This window comes from Podarcis bocagei (genome assembly GCF_964188305.1).
Source record: "Podarcis bocagei genome assembly, chromosome: 8".
NCBI classification, from domain to species: domain Eukaryota; kingdom Metazoa; phylum Chordata; class Lepidosauria; order Squamata; family Lacertidae; genus Podarcis; species Podarcis bocagei.
Window position 1 is genome coordinate 65,622,530 of NC_138133.1, and position 19,363 is coordinate 65,641,892.

At 42.9% G+C, this 19,363-nt stretch overlaps 1 protein-coding gene across 5 annotated transcripts in view; it reads left to right on the top strand.

The window, feature by feature from the left end:
• The window catches only part of SLC26A7 (solute carrier family 26 member 7), an 80,615-nt gene that overhangs the window by 37,108 nt on the left and 24,144 nt on the right, over positions 1 to 19,363 (top strand). For all 5 annotated transcript variants that reach the window (XM_081204647.1, XM_081204645.1, XM_081204644.1 and 2 more), the window contains 6 exons: positions 6,453 to 6,605; positions 7,745 to 7,827; positions 9,397 to 9,544; positions 11,166 to 11,279; positions 14,591 to 14,668; positions 16,763 to 16,858. In XM_081204647.1, the coding sequence (XP_081060773.1) occupies positions 6,453 to 6,605; positions 7,745 to 7,827; positions 9,397 to 9,544; positions 11,166 to 11,279; positions 14,591 to 14,668; positions 16,763 to 16,858 (672 nt within the window). The remainder of the gene's footprint in view (positions 1 to 6,452; positions 6,606 to 7,744; positions 7,828 to 9,396; positions 9,545 to 11,165; positions 11,280 to 14,590; positions 14,669 to 16,762; positions 16,859 to 19,363) is intronic.

Genomic DNA, 19,363 nt, shown 5'->3' on the forward strand with positions numbered 1-19,363 from the left:
ACAGATACATAGAAAGCATGATGTCAAGACCCAGTAATGTTTTACTAATATATTGCTCTCTCTTAATATTATTAATTGCATATTAACTTACTTCAGTTTACTGTAAAATATAACCTTTATCATCTGAAAACCATTCCTTCCATATAAATTACAAGGAAATAGGCAATGCCATCTGGTGGTTGATACTGATATTTAAATGCAGCAGTCAAGGGACCCTAGATTGCATGATATGCTAAAAATGATAGGTATGTATTGCCCCGCTTTCATTCATTTCTCTAACCCAGACTTGCCTGTATTCTAACATTTCTAGTGAGTGCCATTCGCTCTTAATATTTTCAGCCTCCTTGTTTTATGTTGTCTGCTAATTTTCTATATTATAGAAAACTGAGAATCTATAGCAATCAACCCAGACTCTCTATTTGACAGCAGCTCCTCTCTTCTTTTCCTTCTTCTTCAAACTTATGCTATTTGCTAGAATGGTTGCAGAAAGATAGTGATTTTTCCACATTCATCTAATGGTTTTCATATACTTTACATTCGAGGAGTCATTTCCACATTAACGTATCCACCAGGCAACACGGGACCAAGAATGTGACCAATAGCACACCCAACATTGCAGGAGAAAATGAGTAGTGATGGACAAGCTATAATTTGGAGAAGCCTGGCACCATTACTGATGTTCTTGCTGAGGAACCCCAGCAAGTTTGTCAGAATGCAGTTTGCAAACTGCTGCATCCTAGTTCAGTCAATGCACCTTGCATTTTCCCTCCAAACATAACATTTAAAAACCACACTGACATATTACGGAGCATTATATTTGACATCTTTGTTTAAAATGGTTGTTTAATTTTTATTAGAGAAGATCCCTCCCTCTTAAAGGGGCTGTTTAAAAATTAGACAAAAAATCCATGTGCATGCCTCCACACATGGGTTGCTTTGGAGAGGGGCCAGTGTCACCATGCAATAACTTTGATAATTTGTGTTGCCATGGTAGTAGTTTTATATGAAAAAAATAGAATTAAGTAATTGTGCACTGCTCAGCAGGCACAACTGCACAGCAAAAGGCAAATTTGGCAGCTACTGCATTGGTCTGTTTTGTTTTTTTCTTTTAAAACATTTACCTTTGTAAGTTTAGCCTGTTGCCTAATTCTTCCTGGTTTTATATTCTTTTTCACAACCTCAACTTACTCAATTCTCTCTCTTTTTGGCTTGGACACCCAGGGCAGGGGTAAGCGGAGCAATGCAGGAGTCCAGTCTGCTAATAAAGTGGGGTAGGAGAGTCATAAGGAAACAAGCCAATGAAACATTTTCTTTTATAGAATGAGATCATAATTCAGTATGAGCAAATGAGAGAACCAACCTACTTTGAGGATCCCATGGGATACATAATTATCACAAAAGCGTTACAGCTCACAATTTATATGAAGCCAGAGTTTTGTCCAATCAAGGTTTCCCTAAATATAAGACTTGTTATAAATGCTCAGTGTGGTTGCCACCTCTTCTGTGGTTGCTCCCACATGGGTAGAGAGCCACGCAAAAAGTTCTGCTCCTGCGGCTCCTCTAATCACACATTTCGCCTGCTGTACAAGTAATGCCTCTCCCAGGGCATCGTATGCCACATTCACTGTTGGATGAAACTTGGAGAACATAAGAAGCTGCCACATGGCAGGTTAGTATTATCTGTGCTGCTTGACAGCAGCTCTCCAGGAATTTCAGACAGAAATATTTCCTAGTCTTCCCTGTAGTTGCCAGGAACTAAAACAAAGACCTTCCTCAAGCAACGCATGTGCTCTTCCACTGAAGTATGACCCTCTCACTAGTTAAGGTACTTCATAAGTTAGCAGAAAGGAGCAGTATGTAGGCTGGGAGAACCCACACAACACCACCAGACAAAGGCAATTTTCTGTCTGAGGACAAGACCAGCTGCACTTCATGCACAAGGGCCAACTTGACTAGCAGTTGACACTTACTTCGATATTGAGAATACAACAGTTTCCTTCCAAGCATCTAAGGGCAATAAAGGGTTCTTCAACAGAGGGGAACAGGTGGGCGCCTTCGGAAGAGCAGCTGGGGGCTACCACTATTGCCCTGTCCCCACAAATCTGCCACCCTCACTCATCCTGATGGTATGGCTTGTTAGAATTCCTGCTCCATGACTGCAGTCATGGGATTGTTATCTGTCACATGATGATGTATGTTTTGACTCCACAGAGTGGGAAGTGACGGAGACAGGATGTTTGTGTTACTGTGTTTCGTGAAGTGGGACTATTGCCCTTTGTTCTTTCTCTTTGCTGTCTGATGCTAGAAAGAGAGGGAGCCATGTTGCAGTGCTCCGTGTGTATTTATATGTAAATAAAGCAGATTAGCCAAAATGCTGAGTTGCTGAGGTCTGTTACGCAAACTGCGAACACTCTGCGGATCCCTAAGTGTGCCGATGCTTCTTGGCATTGGTTGCTGTGATGTTTGGGCTGAAGGAAGCTTTTGAAGCTCCCGAACGAATGACCAGGAGGGAGAGAACATGCCAGTCGGGCATGTGTCTTTGTGTCTGCCAGGGTCCTACTTGAGAGTAGGACAAGCTCCTGACATGGCTATCTCCTCTCCACTAACTCTGCCTTCAGTATTGGGGTGTTTTTTTTAAAAAAAAATGGCATTATTAACAGTGTCGATTATTACTTGGAATTTTGTAGTAGATGTGTGATCTCAGATAGGGAATTCCTGCTGGGCTACTGCTTAGCTCCCCATTATGAGATGGGCCTGAAGCGATAACTATGTGAGGATGGAAGGAAAGGGGGGGGGGAGTTCTGTATCTTTCACGGTGGTGTAGAATTGGAATTTTGGCAGCTATAGCATTTTTCACCCTAGCACAATCAATTGTGCCTGGTAAAATACTTGCTTTTTTGTACAACTATTACTTTTCAGGGACTCCCCCCCCCCCAACTCCCTCGTACAACTTGCAATAAGGAAACAAACAGTCTGAAGATCCCAAATTCATTAGTTGACTTGGTATATGACAGCCTCTTAGATTGCTTCCTCTACCATCCATGTACATAGAGAGGGATCTTGGTGCTGCAGAGTTACAAGATGTCTAGTTTCTTCTCCCATCCCCATTTCTCCCCGCCCCCGTGCACGCCCCCCATCTCATTTAGCTCACTTCCTCCACTCCATTAAAGTTTGGAGCTTGTATTCCTTGATGAAGTGCAGCATATTCCCACAATAGCCTTGTGTGCTGAGTGCCCATGTATATATAGGGCTCTGTTATTCCTTCTGGCGATCCCTTCATGTGTTGGTGTTTCACCCACACATGGAAGGATCATGCCACATGTATTTTTCAAACTGGCTACCTCAAACTGTACTCAGCTCCCTGCATACCCTTGAAGAATGCAGCAAATAGAGTATTAAAAATAAACCCTCCGGCTTCCAAACCTACTTTTCAGAACAAGGGGTGGCAAGATGCCACCTGAGGGTTGGAATGCCATGTGGTAAGTTTTCTGAAAGAGAGAGAAAATAAGAAAGCAAAACTAAATGTTCTTGTTTAGAATCTGGGTCTCTTAATTTTTATGAACAAGTTTCCTAACGAAATGGTCCAGGTATTAGATTTGAATTGTTTTTGTAAAGCAACTTTATTCCCAGTTTGTGTTGCATTTGGCAGCCAATTTCTGGAGAGAAGCACTTTTCAGCAGTTTAATAGAGACTTCTTGCCTGTAAAATTGGATTGATCCTAGATCATACTGTAGTATTTTGACTAATTTGTGTATTTTAATAGCTGTGCCTGTTTGGAACTCTAGCCTTAATGGTTTACCTTTACAGTTATACTTGCTGACATATTAACTTACTGATGTATCAGCACGCCTGTCCTTTGCACCATTGCATTATATGGCTGCAATCTGGCAATCCAATGTACTTTCTCAAGTTTATATGTCAGTAGTGGATGGGAGTCCCGTTTTCTGCCCGAGAGTGTTCTTTCTGTGCCATCCCTGTCTTATCACCAAAGAGGATGCAGCTTGCGAAGAGTTCCATGGCATCAGAGAACCTCATGGGTGCCATGGAGTCGCTGGATGAAGGTGCATGTCTTTTGGGAAAACTTTAATCAGAAAATTGTATTCACGTTTTCCAAGAAATCTTGGTAAATTGAGGTTCTTTAAATGTATGTTCTATCTCAAAAGTGCATCAGAGGTTTTTGGCAGCCTTTCACTTAGATGTGCATATAACGACCAGGCAATGAACTTGTGTCGCCCAATTTTTTTTTATACACCTGTAAATGAAAGTTGTTTAAGGGTTCATGAGAATTGGCCATTTGGCTACTGTGATACTCTTGAAACCTTAAAATAAAATGATTCAAATGCACTCTTATGTGAGAACTGTTTGGAAACTGAAATTGGTTTAAGAATGTGAGACTTGGCCTCTCCCAACCCTACTTTGCCCTTATAATCTCTTCATCCAACCCCAGTAAACCCTACTGGAGAGGTCCCATGGGGAGAAGTTGATGGGGCTCACTCCAAGGGCAGATTCCACCCCACATGCACTCCTCACCTCAATCCCCAAATTTCCCCCTATAGCCTCTTTACATCCCCCCAGAGGGACTGAGTGCAGCAGCTCTGATCCACGAGATCCCAGAGGAGGGTAGTGTGCTTGAAGGGAGGCTGGGGATGGAGAAGAGTGCTTGGGAGGGGAGCAGTCTACTCCAGCTTGGATCAAAATCTGAATTAGGGAAGAGTTTTTGAGGTTGGTTTTATTGAGCCCCTGAAATTTCTTTCAGAGCCTGCACCTTTAATGCATGGTATGCTAGATTAAGTGATTGAGTTGGTAATTCCTAGTGTTCATTGTCTGATAAACATCTACTGAAATGCAAGACTATTACTATTATAGCAGTGCATATTATATCCATTCTTTCCTATCTATCTAATCCCATTGGTCCTTCTAGAGATATGGAATGTAACATTTATCAGTTCCATAGAGTTCTGAGTACAGTTCGGGAGAACTTCTTGGACTGTGCCTTGGTAGTAGATTTGCCACAGCCAGTTAAGCCAGTAATAAACTGGCAGTGAAGTGAAAAGTATATCTCAGAAAAAGTACTATGTAGCATGAATATTTGGTGGTACAAATACTGTTCCACCATGCTGACCCAACATCTAGAGGACACAAGGTTCTACTAGGCCCAGAGATGTACCTGAGCTCGCTTGCGCCCTTGGCAAAGAGATGTGGCTAGCCAGAGCAACAGGAGAGCATCCCAGGGAGCCTGCCGATGGGCAGGTGAGCTTCAAGCCACCTGGAACCATAGTGGAGAGGTACAATTTTTGTGTCTCCCTTGGCCTTTGCCCTTGGCAGGGGCCAACCTGGCCAATCCCTGGGTACGCCCCTGACTAGGCCCTTCAGACAAGTAGTTTGGTCTCCATGTGTGTTGCTGTGGGAAAACAAGTAGCACACCACAGCAAAATGGGTCATGGTAATCCATGGCTAACAAAAGCAATGGCAAACTGGGTAGTGATGATCCACAAAAATGACTGTCTGCGAGTTCCCGAATCAATTCCTGTTATTTCAGAATGCCTTCATAAAGCCTTAACAGCATAGTGTATCAGAATGGGTTGGCAAAGGCAGCCTATATTCAACAAAAGACAGATGTTTGAAATAAAACTTGCAAGTCTTTGTGTATGTCATATTTAAATAGTTGATGGTGGGATTTAGTCCAGCTCTTCATTTTGCTTGCTGGCTGCTCTTTGGATCTGGCTTTGGGTAGCTTCTGAGCCTGTGCTGATGACTGTGCTGACATTCGGACATGGCATTCCAAGTTTCTGTCTTTTGTCCTAGTCAGTCTCGGCTCCTGGTGGGGCACTGAGCCAAAGCCACATGCTGTCTTCAACACACATTTCTGGATAGGCATGGCTTTCTAGTTGCCAAATCCCAAGCCCTCTAGTATAACATCTTCATTGTTTGATTATATAAGGACAGCATGTGGGACAAGGTTGTGGTTTCATTGCCCATCCTTCCAAATGTCTGACTCATGTACAAAATGTGTCCCGTCCCCCCCGATCTTAGACCAAGCATGGAAAAGCTGCATCCCTGTTTTGGTGACAAATGTCCGCCAGTGAAATAATCTAGACTAGGTCATGATGACCTTAGTTGTGGCATTGTGGCTTTCCAGGACAGTGGGATCATAGCTTGCTCTGTAACTTTTTGCATGTACATAGTCAACATTTTTTGTTACCATTCTGTGTAAGAAAACAGCAGATATAAATGTCCTGATGGTGACTTTTGAGTTCAGAAAAGAACTAGTTTATATTCTCCTGGAATATAAATGAAATATATATAATGGAAGCAGCTCTTGCGTTTGCTGAAAGGCATGTCTAGATACAATCCACTGTATTCAGTAATAAGTTCCAAAACTGTGGACCTGCTTCTTTGAGCACTTACACCCTTGATATTCAACTGACCTTCTGATTTTCTTTCCACTATAGATTTATGCCTACATCTTTGAAAACATCAAGTCCATTCAGTTGGAAGCTTTGCTGCTCTCTGTGCTGAGCATTGTGATTCTCGTTCTTGTTAAAGAACTGAACGAAAAGTTTAAAGGGAAAATCAAGGTGGTTCTTCCTATTGATTTGGTTTTGGTAAGTATAAACACAAGCACTGTTTTGCACTTCTCAATCTGCTGCAGCCGGTGGTGCTCATTGTTAATGCAATGCAGGGAAAATATTTATGGTTTTGCCATTTAGATAATGGTGTGACCAGTTTAGATAAATTCAGGTGTACTGTTTCTCGGAAAAGTTTGATAGAAGTATAATATTAAATAAATACCGCACAAAGGAAAATGGCAACTGACTGGCTTCAGTTGTGAGGTTTAAAAACATTGTTTGGGCTCGTTAATTGTAGTCATGCAACCTTCTGGTGTCTCAGCTATGATGTTTAGTTTTTGTAATGCCCAGCTGTTTTTCAAAACGGTGTAGTAATGAGGTATATTGGCCTACTGTCTTTATAGTAAAGAATTCTGGGATTGTGCTTTGTAACTGCATACTGTGGCTCTGATGCAAAGAAGCCTTACAGGTGTGGGAGCTTGATTCAAGATCTCAACCCCCCCCAACCCCTCCATTAATCTCAATGGATGAGGCCTCATTAGCACACCTTAATGTGAGCTGATTGGGTATTTCTGTATTAATAGGGTCTGCTTATAGATACATAAATGCCTTGTGTGCACAGGAGTACACATTTAGGACTCTGAATCTAGATCTGTACATGTGCCAGATGAAAACATATAGGGCAGGGGTGAGGAACCCCCGGCCTGGGGGCCAAGTTGGGCACTCCAGGCCTCTCTATCTGCCCTTGGAGCTCTCCCCAGGCCACACCTTACTGGCCCTGCTTTGCACCCCAAATGCCGTTGCCCGACTGAAATGTGTCCTTGGATACTGATAATCTTCTTACTTATCTGGATGGAGGATAGAGAGGTATGTTTGAAGGGTGCTCCTCACCTTCATTTCAATATACCTGAGATGTGTGGGAACACACGCTCTCTTAATGTAGGGAAATTGCATCCCCTTCCTTTTCAGTATACTTCTCAACTGTTAATTCAATGTAATAACCCAATGGTCTCATCTCTGTAACTTAACAATATTGCTTCTATTCCATTGGTTCCATTCATATTGTTCTCTGAAGAAGTGAGCCCAGTGCCAAAAGAAACATAAAGATTTCTTTGAAAAGTGTGAAATGTTTATTGCCTTCCTCCTCTAAGTCTTTGTTGTTGCTTGACCAATAGATAGTTGCTACCTCTGCTGCCTGCTACTATGCTGATATGAAGCACAGCTATGGCATGGAAGTTGTGGGGCATATTCCAGAAGGGTAACGTGTTCTTTATATGCTTGTATGTATTGATACATAAATATGTATATTCAGTATGTTTTGCATTTTTGCATTTTAAAATCATTATTTGCATACCCTCATCCCGTGCAATAAAATGGTCAGCAGTTGAAAAATGAAAATGAAACCATGAATTCTGCCTTAATAAGGATGATAAGAACAGAGTTGATTTTCAGAAGGCTGATTTACTGAATAGGGAACCTATATAGAACCAGACATCAGATACTGGGGATCTGTGGGTCGTATCCAACGAAGCACCAAGTTAAAATCGTTTAGCACTATATTCTTGTTCTGCTGGTGAAATGTTTTGCACCAGTGGAATGTAGCTGCATAAGATAATGCACAAGCAGGTTGCTGGTAACTTTTTTGCACAACAGGTTATGGAATCTGTTGCGCAACAAGCTTCTGCTAGCGCAACTGTTATATTGGAGTCCTGTGTTGGACAACATTAAACTCATCCACTTGCTAGCAGACTGAGAACACTGTGTAGGTAATGTAGGTCCAGTTCTTCTGATGAATATGAATGCTGCTTTATTTTGTAGAATAAGAACCACAAGTCCTTTGTTGTCTGATTTTGTCCCCTATTTCTTTCTAAAGCTGCTACTGAAGACTAAACTGACACATCTATTTTTATGCTGACTAGTTTTTACAAACCGAATGTCCAGCCTCTTTTTATGCATGGGCTTGTGGAACTACATGTAGTCATTTTTCAGAGGATCGAAATCTGGAAATACTAAACTTGTGGATTTAAAGAGGGGAAGGGTGTCTGTGGTCCTAGCATCAACCTCCGTAAGCAGCCACTCCTTTGAAATCAGAGGGTTAAGTATTCAAGTTGTATAAACTTGGGAATCCTACCAAGGAGGCAACCTATACACATACAATTTGCATATGCATATCTGTTCACAAACAAATTGGCCATGTGTGGAGATCCAGAATAGTGGCCATGATGCCTCCTCCTGCTCACATGTTTGAGATTTTTGCTAACCCTCTGAATAAGGGCTACAGCTGGTTGGCATCAGTGCTTGTTTTCCAAGGGTACTCAAGGACACGCAGCACTGGCACCATTTTTTTCTAGAATAAAAGCACTGGTTAAAAGTGTGACACTTACTGAAACAACTTCATGGTGAGTACAGGCACCATTTTTCCCCTGGAAGAAATGCACTGGTTGTATTTATGTGAAATGTAGAGATATTGAGAAGAAGCTTTGATAAGCTATCTGAGGCAATATGTATCATTTCAGTATATCAGTGCAGCTTTATTAAATAACAGCAGGCCGGACAGCACATTTTGGTATTTGGTAGGCTTTGTAGCACTGAAGAATGCAAATGCTTCCTAAAAATGACCCTCCTCAAACTAAACTTAAAATTGAAAAGCTGGAATAGACTGTGATTTTGTGGCTATAAAATGAGGAAATTCCATCAGAACTGAGATTTCTGTGCCTACCCCGAATTAATGGGAACTTTTCAGTTCATAGTTTTGATTTGATACTGGCACATTTGCCTTCTAATGCATAACACCCTCCACCACATAGGATTGTCCTTACTTTTACAGCATACCACTGCCAAGGTCTCCACCCATGAATATCCTCCCTGAAGTCATCACAGAGGCATTTGGAGTGGCATTGGTTGGTTATGTAGCTTCACTAGCTCTCGCCCAGGCCTCTGCTAAGAAGTTCAACTACTCTGTGGATGATAACCAGGTAAACGTTTGTACACTGTTTTCGGCTGATGAAACTTTGGTGAACATGCTCCAAGCAGAAACCCACCAGGATCATGACATGCTTACTGTGGTCTTACAATTAGTCTTAAGGGTGCAATTTTACTGCCATGATGCTGCTAGAGTTGGTTGAAATTATCCAAAAGCAAGTGAGAGTCCTTTGATTAATTTGCAAAAAGAATTCAGTATAATTGAGAAAGTTGGTTCAAACTATGACATTCCCCCCCCCAAACTAGGTTCTTGGGTTATGCTAGGCATGCCAGGAAGCCTATAAACCCTGCTGCAGTGATGGCCTCATTTCCACACAGCTAGTGACTTTACACCTTACCATGTCCCTTCCATCTCTACCTGCTCTGGATAAACTGTTGTGCTTCCTGTAGGCCACGGAGATAGGCCAATGTCCATTCTCAAGATCTTTAGCTCCAAAGTCATGCAAATTTACAATATTATATTAAAGGGCTGTTGATTACTCTTGCATTTATTTGGTACCCCAAGGTAACCTCTAAACTACCAGTGAAGAAACCATAAGCGTATGCAGGCAATGGGAGGGAGGGGAAGGATTTGTAAAATTATTGCATGGCATTGTTTATTGATTTAGAATGTTTTCCAGCTTTTGGCAAAATGTTCTCAAAGCCATTTGCATAGCGAAAAGTAGCTTGCAAACAGGTTTAAGCAAATTTGCTTACAATCTGAGCACGTGTGGGCTTTTCCATGTAGATCTTCCACCGCTGAACAAGAGAACAGACTTCCTCACTTTACACAGGTTCTGGTTTTGGAAAGCAACCCCCACCTCGAATTTCTCAGATGCTCCTATGACCCTAAGATTAAGAGTCTCATGCTCTACCCACTGAGCCCACAAGACCAAATTCGGATGTGGGTCAGATAATATCCAGGCCCGGGGGATAGGGCTGCTTCTGCAGTTCTTTTGTCTTAGTAGTAGTGGATAGAAGACAGTGGATAGAGAGCATTTCTTTTTTCTCCTTCTTCTGCAACGCTTGAGCTTGGGTAGGTCACCCAGTGAGACTGATGGGCAGTGAGCTTAGAACAGGCAAAACAACTTATTCACACAATGCATGATTAACTTGCATAAATCACAGTAGCAGCAGGCAGGGTGTCAGGGCTCATCTGACCTCCCATCACCACTGTTGCTGTGGCTTGCCAGGAGAGAGACAGAGGCTGTGAGGCTGGTGCAGTGCAAATCAACCGGTGAGGCCAATCTGGCTTTCCCACTGCTATGTTTGCACTACACCAACCTAGCAGCTGCTGTCCCTTCCTGGTAGCCCACAGTAATTGTAGGAATGAGATGCCAGTTAAGCATGGCCCCAGTGAAGGCCACTGGTTTACACAGCTTTAAAAGGGGATTATACAAAGAAATTCATGAAGGGCAGGCCTGTCATTGGCTATTAACCAACGCAGCTATATGGAACCTCCAATATAGCTGGTGGAATACCACTTGCCAAGGGCTGTTGCCTTTAATCCCTGCTGGTGGGCTTCACAGAAGCATATGGTGGGCCACTGTTGGGATACAGGATGCTTGTTGAGATTATCCAATCTAGCAGGACTCTACTTTGGTTCTTATGCTCTTTCCCCCCACAACTTTCCAGGAGCTCTTGGCTCACGGCCTCAGCAACGTGATCCCATCCTTTTTCTTCTGCATACCCAGCGCAGCCGCCATGGGCCGTACTGCTCTCCTATTCAGCACTGGAGCAAAAACACAGGTAACTATTTGGCAGAATTGAAATATTGGCCGTTGTACTTGCATCTCCTGCACTGCAGTGTAATTAATGCTGAAAATGAGGTGTGAGATCCTTCGTAACCATCCAAGGCAATGTTGTAGGCACAGGTGCCTGCTACATTGGCAGAAGAAAAGGGAAAGGAAGCGAGCTTAACTCTCCTAAGATGCTTTAGAAAAGTAATACCGACCAATCAAATACAGGGGCAATGATCCCGGAATGAAAATATATTAAGAGCTGCCTACACTGAACTGATGCAATGGACTGTCTAGGTCAATAGGGCTATCTAGCCTTCCTTTACCTGATGGCCTCCAGATATATTGTATTGCAACTCCTATCTCTTATCATTGGCTATGCTGGTGTGGGCTGATGGGAGTTTATGGGATACCAAGCTGGGGAAGGCTGCCCTATCCTAACCAGCAGCAGGTCTCCTGGCAAAAAGTCTCTCCCAGCTCTTCTGCCTTTGACCCTGTCAGGGAACTGCCATCAGAGGCACGGGAGAAGGAGAGGGTCTCTGATTCTGCAGGAGAAGGTCCCAGCGTAACACCAGGGATCCGGGAGAGCAACGGGACAGGGAGGTGCAGGGGCTCCAGGACTCTTCGCTGGAAGTGAGTGAGGAGAGCCCAAGCACCCCGCTGCCCACGCCCACCCTGCGCAGGAGACTCCCGCGCAGTGAGAGGCGGAGACGATTGGGTGTCAAACAACTCTTATGTTGGCAACGCTTTAAGAAACGCCCACAGACAGATTCTACGAGTGACTAAGGGCAGCCACGCTGAGATGGGCTGTGCAGTCCGGAGGGTTTAACCAGGCAATCTAATGCTCAAACGGAGCAGGATTACGCACGAGTAACTCCCAACCATTATAGACCCTCTTAGTGAAGATGCCAGCAGATGAACCTGGGATCTTCACCTTACCTTTAGCACATGTTCTTTTCTATAGGTCTACATTTCCCAATGAAAAAAAGAGTAATGTTTAAACTATCTTACAATACCTAAATATAACCTTAAGGTTAACAGTCAGAGTGTTGGTTTCACCTTAAGAAAATCAGACTAATAACTGCTGGGCAGTAAGAGCCTGCCTCCAATTGTATTGATTGTCTCTGCCTACAGTCCACAAGAAGTATTGTGGTGCTTTGAAACCCTAACCATTTTTATTATGGAATAAGCTTTTGTGGACTTGAGTCCGTTTCATCAGATGCATGGTGTAATCTTCAGTTGCAGGTGTGTGATACATAGGGGATAATGGGATTTGTAAGGAGTGACATCAGACGAAAATGAAATGCAAAAAGCAGCCATTCAGTTAGAACATGTGTGGAATAAGTGCTGTGATCCCTTCAAACAGCAGTAAAAGGTGACAAAGCAGCCTGCCCACACTACCAAACTGGAAGTTTCTGAAATAAGGTTGTCATGTTCTGTGGGGGAAGGGAAATAGTACTTGCCCTTTCCTGAGACACTGTCTGTGCTCATTTGGAAAGTATCTCTAGACCCAAGCAGCTGATGTCTTCCTTCTCTTGATGAAGGCCAAAGAAAACCAAACCAAAACTCTTACCCATTTGTACCAACCAGCGAATGCTTTGATATGTAAGGGCGTATGTTCAACCGCTGGAGCTACCCATAGAAAATATCAACGGAGACAAAAGCAAATGACAATAGTGATTTTAGAGGCTAGACACAGACACTAAACACACACACAAAAGTCCCTGACAAACCAAACAGTCCTTTGTTTTGGGAAACAAAACTGATCTATTACATGCCTATCTCAAGCCAAGTCTAGTCATCAGACTGACATAAAATAAGCAAAGCAAAGCAACAAATACAGGCAAAAAAAGTTCCCACCCAATAAGAATCACAGGTCCAATCAGGAGAGTAATACGTACAAAATAGAGAATATTTAAAAATCATGCAGGTCGTGGTATGGCTAAGAAACAGATCCAATCACTCGCTACAAATTGGTCTCCACTCAAACAAATCCTCCAGCAATTCACCATTAGACTGGAACAACGTCTTATGAGAGATGTGTGGCTATTGCTGAAAGTAGCTTCTCTGCACTTCTTCTCCTTCTCTTCCTCCCGTTGTGCAGTAAAACAGAATGAATGACACAATGGTACTGTGTTTCAAGTTTTTCTGCACTTGTGCTGCTTTATTAGTGCAGAAACTAGAGGTGTGGTGTCACACATTCCCATTTATATGCAAGAAAAGGAAGAGATTGAGGTGGAGAGTTGGGAGCACTGCTATTTTTAGTGTCAGTCCTGCATCTTTCGTAATGTGTAATTGCAGTATTAGATCCTTGAGGACAAAATAAAGGCTTCTTAGAGATCCCTCCATGTAGAATGGGGAAAAAAACTGCACGGGCAACTTTCTTAATGAAATGCAAAAGATTCAGAAAGAGACAGCAATCCATTCTTACTTGCTTATTCTCCACTGCTGGATGCTGGAGCCTTGTGTTCAAATTCCCAGTGACTGGGTGACCTTCTGCCAGTTGCTCTCAGCCAAACTGGTTTCATAGGATTGTTGTGAAGAGAAGCCAGCCATGTATGCCACTCTGAGATCCTTAAAGGAAAGTTAATAATAATAATAAAAAAAATATTTATATCCCGCCCTCCCCAGCCGAAGCCGGGCTCAGGGCGGCTAACAACAATAAAAGTACAACAGTACAACACAACACAACACTCTAAAATCATTCCTTATAAAATTAATTCAAATTAATAAATCCCCAGGTTGGGATAAATAAAGCAATCAGGTTTGAGAAGAACTTGGGAGGAGACAAGTGATGGAACAGAGTGCCTAAACATTTCCCCAGCTACCAATTCCTTGCCACAATTCCCCCCTAGGAGAAGCTGCCAACCAACACGTAGTCCCATCCTAAATCTCATTGAAATCAGTGTGACTTGGGTGTGGATGAACTTCTTCGGATTGCAACCATTGTGTAATGAAAACAGGCACAAAAGTACATTTTCCAGAAGCTCAGTGGTTTCTGCCTGCATATTTGAGATCAAACAGTAACCTCCCCCCCTTTTGTATATTGTGTATATTGGTATTTGATACATGTATTTGTTCTTTAGGTGGGCTAAGGGTAACCACAACAGGTCAAATCTTAAATTATACTCAGATGCTTCCAATCTGCAGACCATGTGAGAGCCAAAATCCCCTTTCCTGGCTCCTAGAATTTTTATGTGTCTGCAGTGTTTTGTTATGCTCAGCAACTTCGGCAAACCAAGCACTTTCATTTCATTTTAGACATGCTTTAGAATTTGAATAATGTGATTATTTATGCTTCTCCTTTCCAATTGTTTTTAGGTGGCTTGCCTAATATCTTGCATATTGGTGCTTGTGGTCATCTATGCAGTAGGACCAATGCTATACTGGCTGCCCATGGTACAGTTCTTTTTTTAATTACTATTATTTGCGATCATATGATTTTCATAGACTAAACTATTCTTTCTGAAAATGACTGCACCGCCTTTCATTATGATTCCATGATTATTAATGCTCTCATAGAAGGGAGAGAACACACCAGTTTCATGTGCCAAGAACAAATAGGGAGTGGGGAGTCTTTCTTTCTGTTTTGCTTGGATATGAACTGGGTTGCCTGTTTTCGATGGAACTTATTGCAGAAGTTTTGAATCTTTGCACCTAGTGTATAATTTTGCACTAGGTCATAGGACTGGAGCCAGGGCTTCTAGCACCAGCGCTAGGGGATAATTTACCTTCTTCTTCCCATGAGTAAGGGGGAAAACCCTTATTCTCCATGCAAGGAAAGAGGCCTTTCTACTGTCTGAAGAAATGAAAGTGTCATATTCACTCACAGCCTGTTCTTGTCCCTGGTTATTATTTTTTGGATTTTAAAAATGCCTGGTATTTCAAAGGCTCTTTGAATTTATCCTTCTAGTTGTCATCCAAATGTATTGTGCATTGCAATTTCAGAATCCGCAAAAGGCACGTGTAAGATATTTTGTCTTTGGCATTATTTATATTTGGAGGTGTTGATAACTGTAGTGAAGAGGTGTCTCTGCAGGCAGCTGGATCGAGGCGGGTCGGGGCTGCTGATTCTTCTAGACCTGTCAGCAGCCTTCGACATGGTCGATCATGAACTCCTGGACCACCGCCTTGCCGACGTGGGGATCCAGGGCACAGTCCTTCAGTGGCTGCGCTCGTTTCTCTCTGGTCGGGGACAGAGGGTGGCGCTTGGGGGGAATTGTCATCGCGCCACTCCTTGGTGTGTGGAGTGCCCCAGGGTGCGATACTCTCCCCGATGCTTTTTAACATCTTTATGCGCCCCCTCGCCCAGCTTGTCCGGAGTTTTGGGCTGGGCTTCCATCAGTATGCTGATGACACCCAACTCTATCTGTTGATGGATGGCCATCCTGACTTGGCCCCAGACACACTGATCAGATGCTTGGAAGCTGTGGCTGGATGGTTACGTGGGAGCCGGGTGAATTTAAATCCTTCGAAGACAGAGGTCCTCTGGCTGGGACGGGACGATATGGGATTGAGGGGGCAACTCCCATCTCTTGTGGGGGTGCAATTAGTGCCAGCACCATCCGTTAAGAGTTTGGGTGTAATCTTCGATACCTCCCTATCCATGGAGGCGCAGATTGCAGCTATAACAAAGGCGGCATTTTTTCATCTCCGCCAAGCTAAGCAGTTGGCTCCTTACCTCTCTCGCCCTGACCTAGCCACTGTGATCCACACGACGGTCACCACCAGACTGGATTATTGTAACTAGCTCTACGTGGGGCTGCCCTTGAGACTGACCCAGAAACTCCAGCGGGTGCAGAATGCCACGGCGAGACTCCTTACGGGGTCTTCGCTGTGAGATCACATTCATCCGGTGCTATACCAGCTGCACTGGCTCCCGGTGGAGTACAGGATCAGGTTTAAGGTGCTGGTTTTAACCTTCAAAGCCCTATACGGCCTAGGACCCTTGTACCTACGGGACCGCCTCTCCTGGTATGCCCCACAGAAGAACTTACGGTCTGCAAATAAAAACATCTTGAAGGTCCCAGGCCACAGAGAGGTTAGGCTGGCCTCAACTTGAGCCAGGGCTTTTTCGGCTGCGGCTCCAACCTGGTGGAACGCTCTTTCACAAGAGACAAGGGCCCTGCAGGACTTGACATCTTTCCGCAGGGCCTGCAAGACAGAGCTGTTCCACCAGGCCTTTGGTCAGGGCGCAGCCTGACTCCCTCCTTTGGCAATCTTTACAGAACTTAGTTTATGGTTGCCATCAATTTTGATTTTAATTAATTTTTAAAATGTTTTTATAATGTTGCACAATTTTAGTGTTGTTAGCCGCCCTGAGCCCGGCTTCGGCTGGGGAGGGCGGGATATAAATAAATATTATTATTATTATTATTATTATTATTATTATTATTATTATTCAGGCTTCCTGGGAATTTGTCAATTAACTTGCCAAAATCTATTTCCCTGCATGCTGAATTCACTTTCTGACAAAGGATTCTTTCATTGCAGTGCGTTCTAGCAAGTATCATTGTGGTGGGGCTGAAGGGAATGCTGGTGCAGTTCCGTGACTTAAAAAAGTATTGGAATGTGGATAAAATAGACTGGGTAAGTGAAATTGAATCTAAGGATTCCCCTCCTCCAGGCCTTTTAATGCATGAGATAATGTCCTAAATGCCCCCACTACCAAGTCTTCCCTTTTGTTGCTGTCCGTCAGCCAACTGTGTAGGAATTTACTGAGAGGAAGGTCCATTCTTTTACATATGAATTAAAGTTTTGCCACCGTTTCTTTCCCTTACCCTTTTCCCCCTGCTAACAAAGCACCTTTCTCCTCTGTCATGTGCTCTCAGGAATCCACCTTCCCATTTGATGTTCTAGCACCAGGAAAGGTCCTAGAACAAATAATTAAGTGGGGTGATGGTTTAACGTGTTATTTGACAAGCTGATGATGTGTTGATTTCTATTAGTTGCCTTACTTGTCTTTATAAAAATACTTTGCCAAAGTACTCTTTGTATATTCTGTAATGTCTTTACTGAACTTTGTTCCTGTCTATAATTTTCCTTTAAAAGCTGGAAGATAAAAAGAAAACCTGCGTCACTCTGTGTCAGGGTGGCATATTGACGTCCTTATTAACAAAAGTTCTGACAGAGAGCCATAACAAACATCTGAAAGGGTAACTGACAGGTGGGGATATGGTTGTCTTGGCCAGCCTTTCCCAGGCATTAGTGCCTTGTATTATGATTGAAGTGAAGATGTCCCATTGCCAAAGGAGGAGCCTTCTTGAAATAAATATTGGTTTTATACTTACAATTGCATTCTAGGTTGGATGTTTAAAACTCCATAGGACTCTCAGTGGAACATCAATAGAACAAGAATGAATTCAGGAAATAGAAACAGTTACATATGATTCTTTGTGACATGCCAAATCTTATTATGTAGAAGCAAATACATCAGTTCTAAGGAGCTTGCGGTTTAGCCCTTGTGTGTTGAGAAACCTCTACTTGCCTGTAATAGTTGCTATGGTGTCTGGAGAGCATTACAACCACTGCTATTGTCACCTCTACTTGCTTGCTTTTCTTCTACAGCAACAGAGAGACACTGCTGTGAGGGATAGCAGGTCTTGTTTTGCCCATTGGGACTGCCTCCCCCTGGGAAAACCCATTCATTACTGCTGAATTGGAGCAAACCTCAGTTGGATTTCCCATGGATTGACGTTCGCTCTGATTCTGGGGTAAAGAGTGGGTTTTCCAAGGGAAAGTGGCAGGGCAGATGGAAAACCACTCAGACCCATGCCCAGAGAGCACGGGACAAGCAGAAAACTGCTCAGATCCTTGCTTTCTCAGCATGGGATAAGAGGAAGTGTGGACCCTAAAAAGGCAGGCAGGTGGGAAGCTCTTTGGCTGGCTGTAGCAGCTATCAAGCCCGTAGTTGCTGCATCCAGATGGGCACTTTGACGCAAGTGAGATCATTGGCCTCTTAGGATTAGGGGTTTAGTTTGAGAACAGTGCTCTCCCAGAAATGTTTTGGAATTCAACACTCATTGTTGAGAGAAGATCTTCTTTGTCTGGGTGGTAAAATTCTCCTTGGATCCAAAGTATTCCTCTCACCTCCTACCTTTGTTTCCTGCTCTTCAAGATTTGTATAAAGCATTATCCTGCCCTTTTCTTTCTTTCCCCCTTGCCTTCTCCTTGGAATTCAGAGTCATCGTTTTCAAAAGCAAGTGCTGAGCTAGCAGTTTTCCCAGGCTGTGTGCTTCAATGCTATTACAAAGAAACCATTTCATTCCGGACGAGATTGTAATTTCAGTTTGGCTAATTTGTTCTAAGGGATGTGAATTGTGGTATGATTTATGTAGCAACACAACCACTATGGAAGGAACTTGAAATAATCAAATTGCTTCAGCCAGGTACCAATTAGTCATCAGGGGATAATTTTCCATCATTTTGGCTTTCTTTACAACCAACATGACAGAGATGAAAAAGACCTTTTCATCAGTCTTCTTACAAAGCAACTCCCCAGTCCTGAATCCCCCCCCCCACTTCTCTTTTCTTCCCTGTACATACATATGCATTTTGCTGGTTTGGGTTTAATGTTTTGCTCGTTGTTCTCTTCTCAATTTGCACTATAAATCTTACTTTTTTGGAGGAGCAAAACTTCAGCATTGGACCATGCTTAGAAATAATAAGCAAGAGAACGACATTCAGTAAAATTAAGAAGCAACCAGATCTTTTTACACAAATGCAAAGATGAACAGATTTTAATTTCAAATTTTGTAAAGGGAACCTTTTGCAATCATTCTCCCCCTTGCCCCCTCCTCACTTCACTATTCTGGTTCAAACCAGTAGAAGTCAATGAGATATCAGAATGTTATGAGATTTCAGTGCTAGCACTGAAGCCGAATATAAAATTACTATTTTTTGGATTAGGTTTTTAAGTTTGTATATGTGTATAGACTTGAGCATGATTGCTCTGCTACCGATTGTAGAAATTTGCAGAAATCCTTTGTGAGGTGGTAGTTACAGCATGGGATAGAGTTTCAACCATGAAACTTTCTGGGTGATCTCAGATCAGTCACTATCTCTTAGCATAACCTACATCAAAGGCTTTTTTTG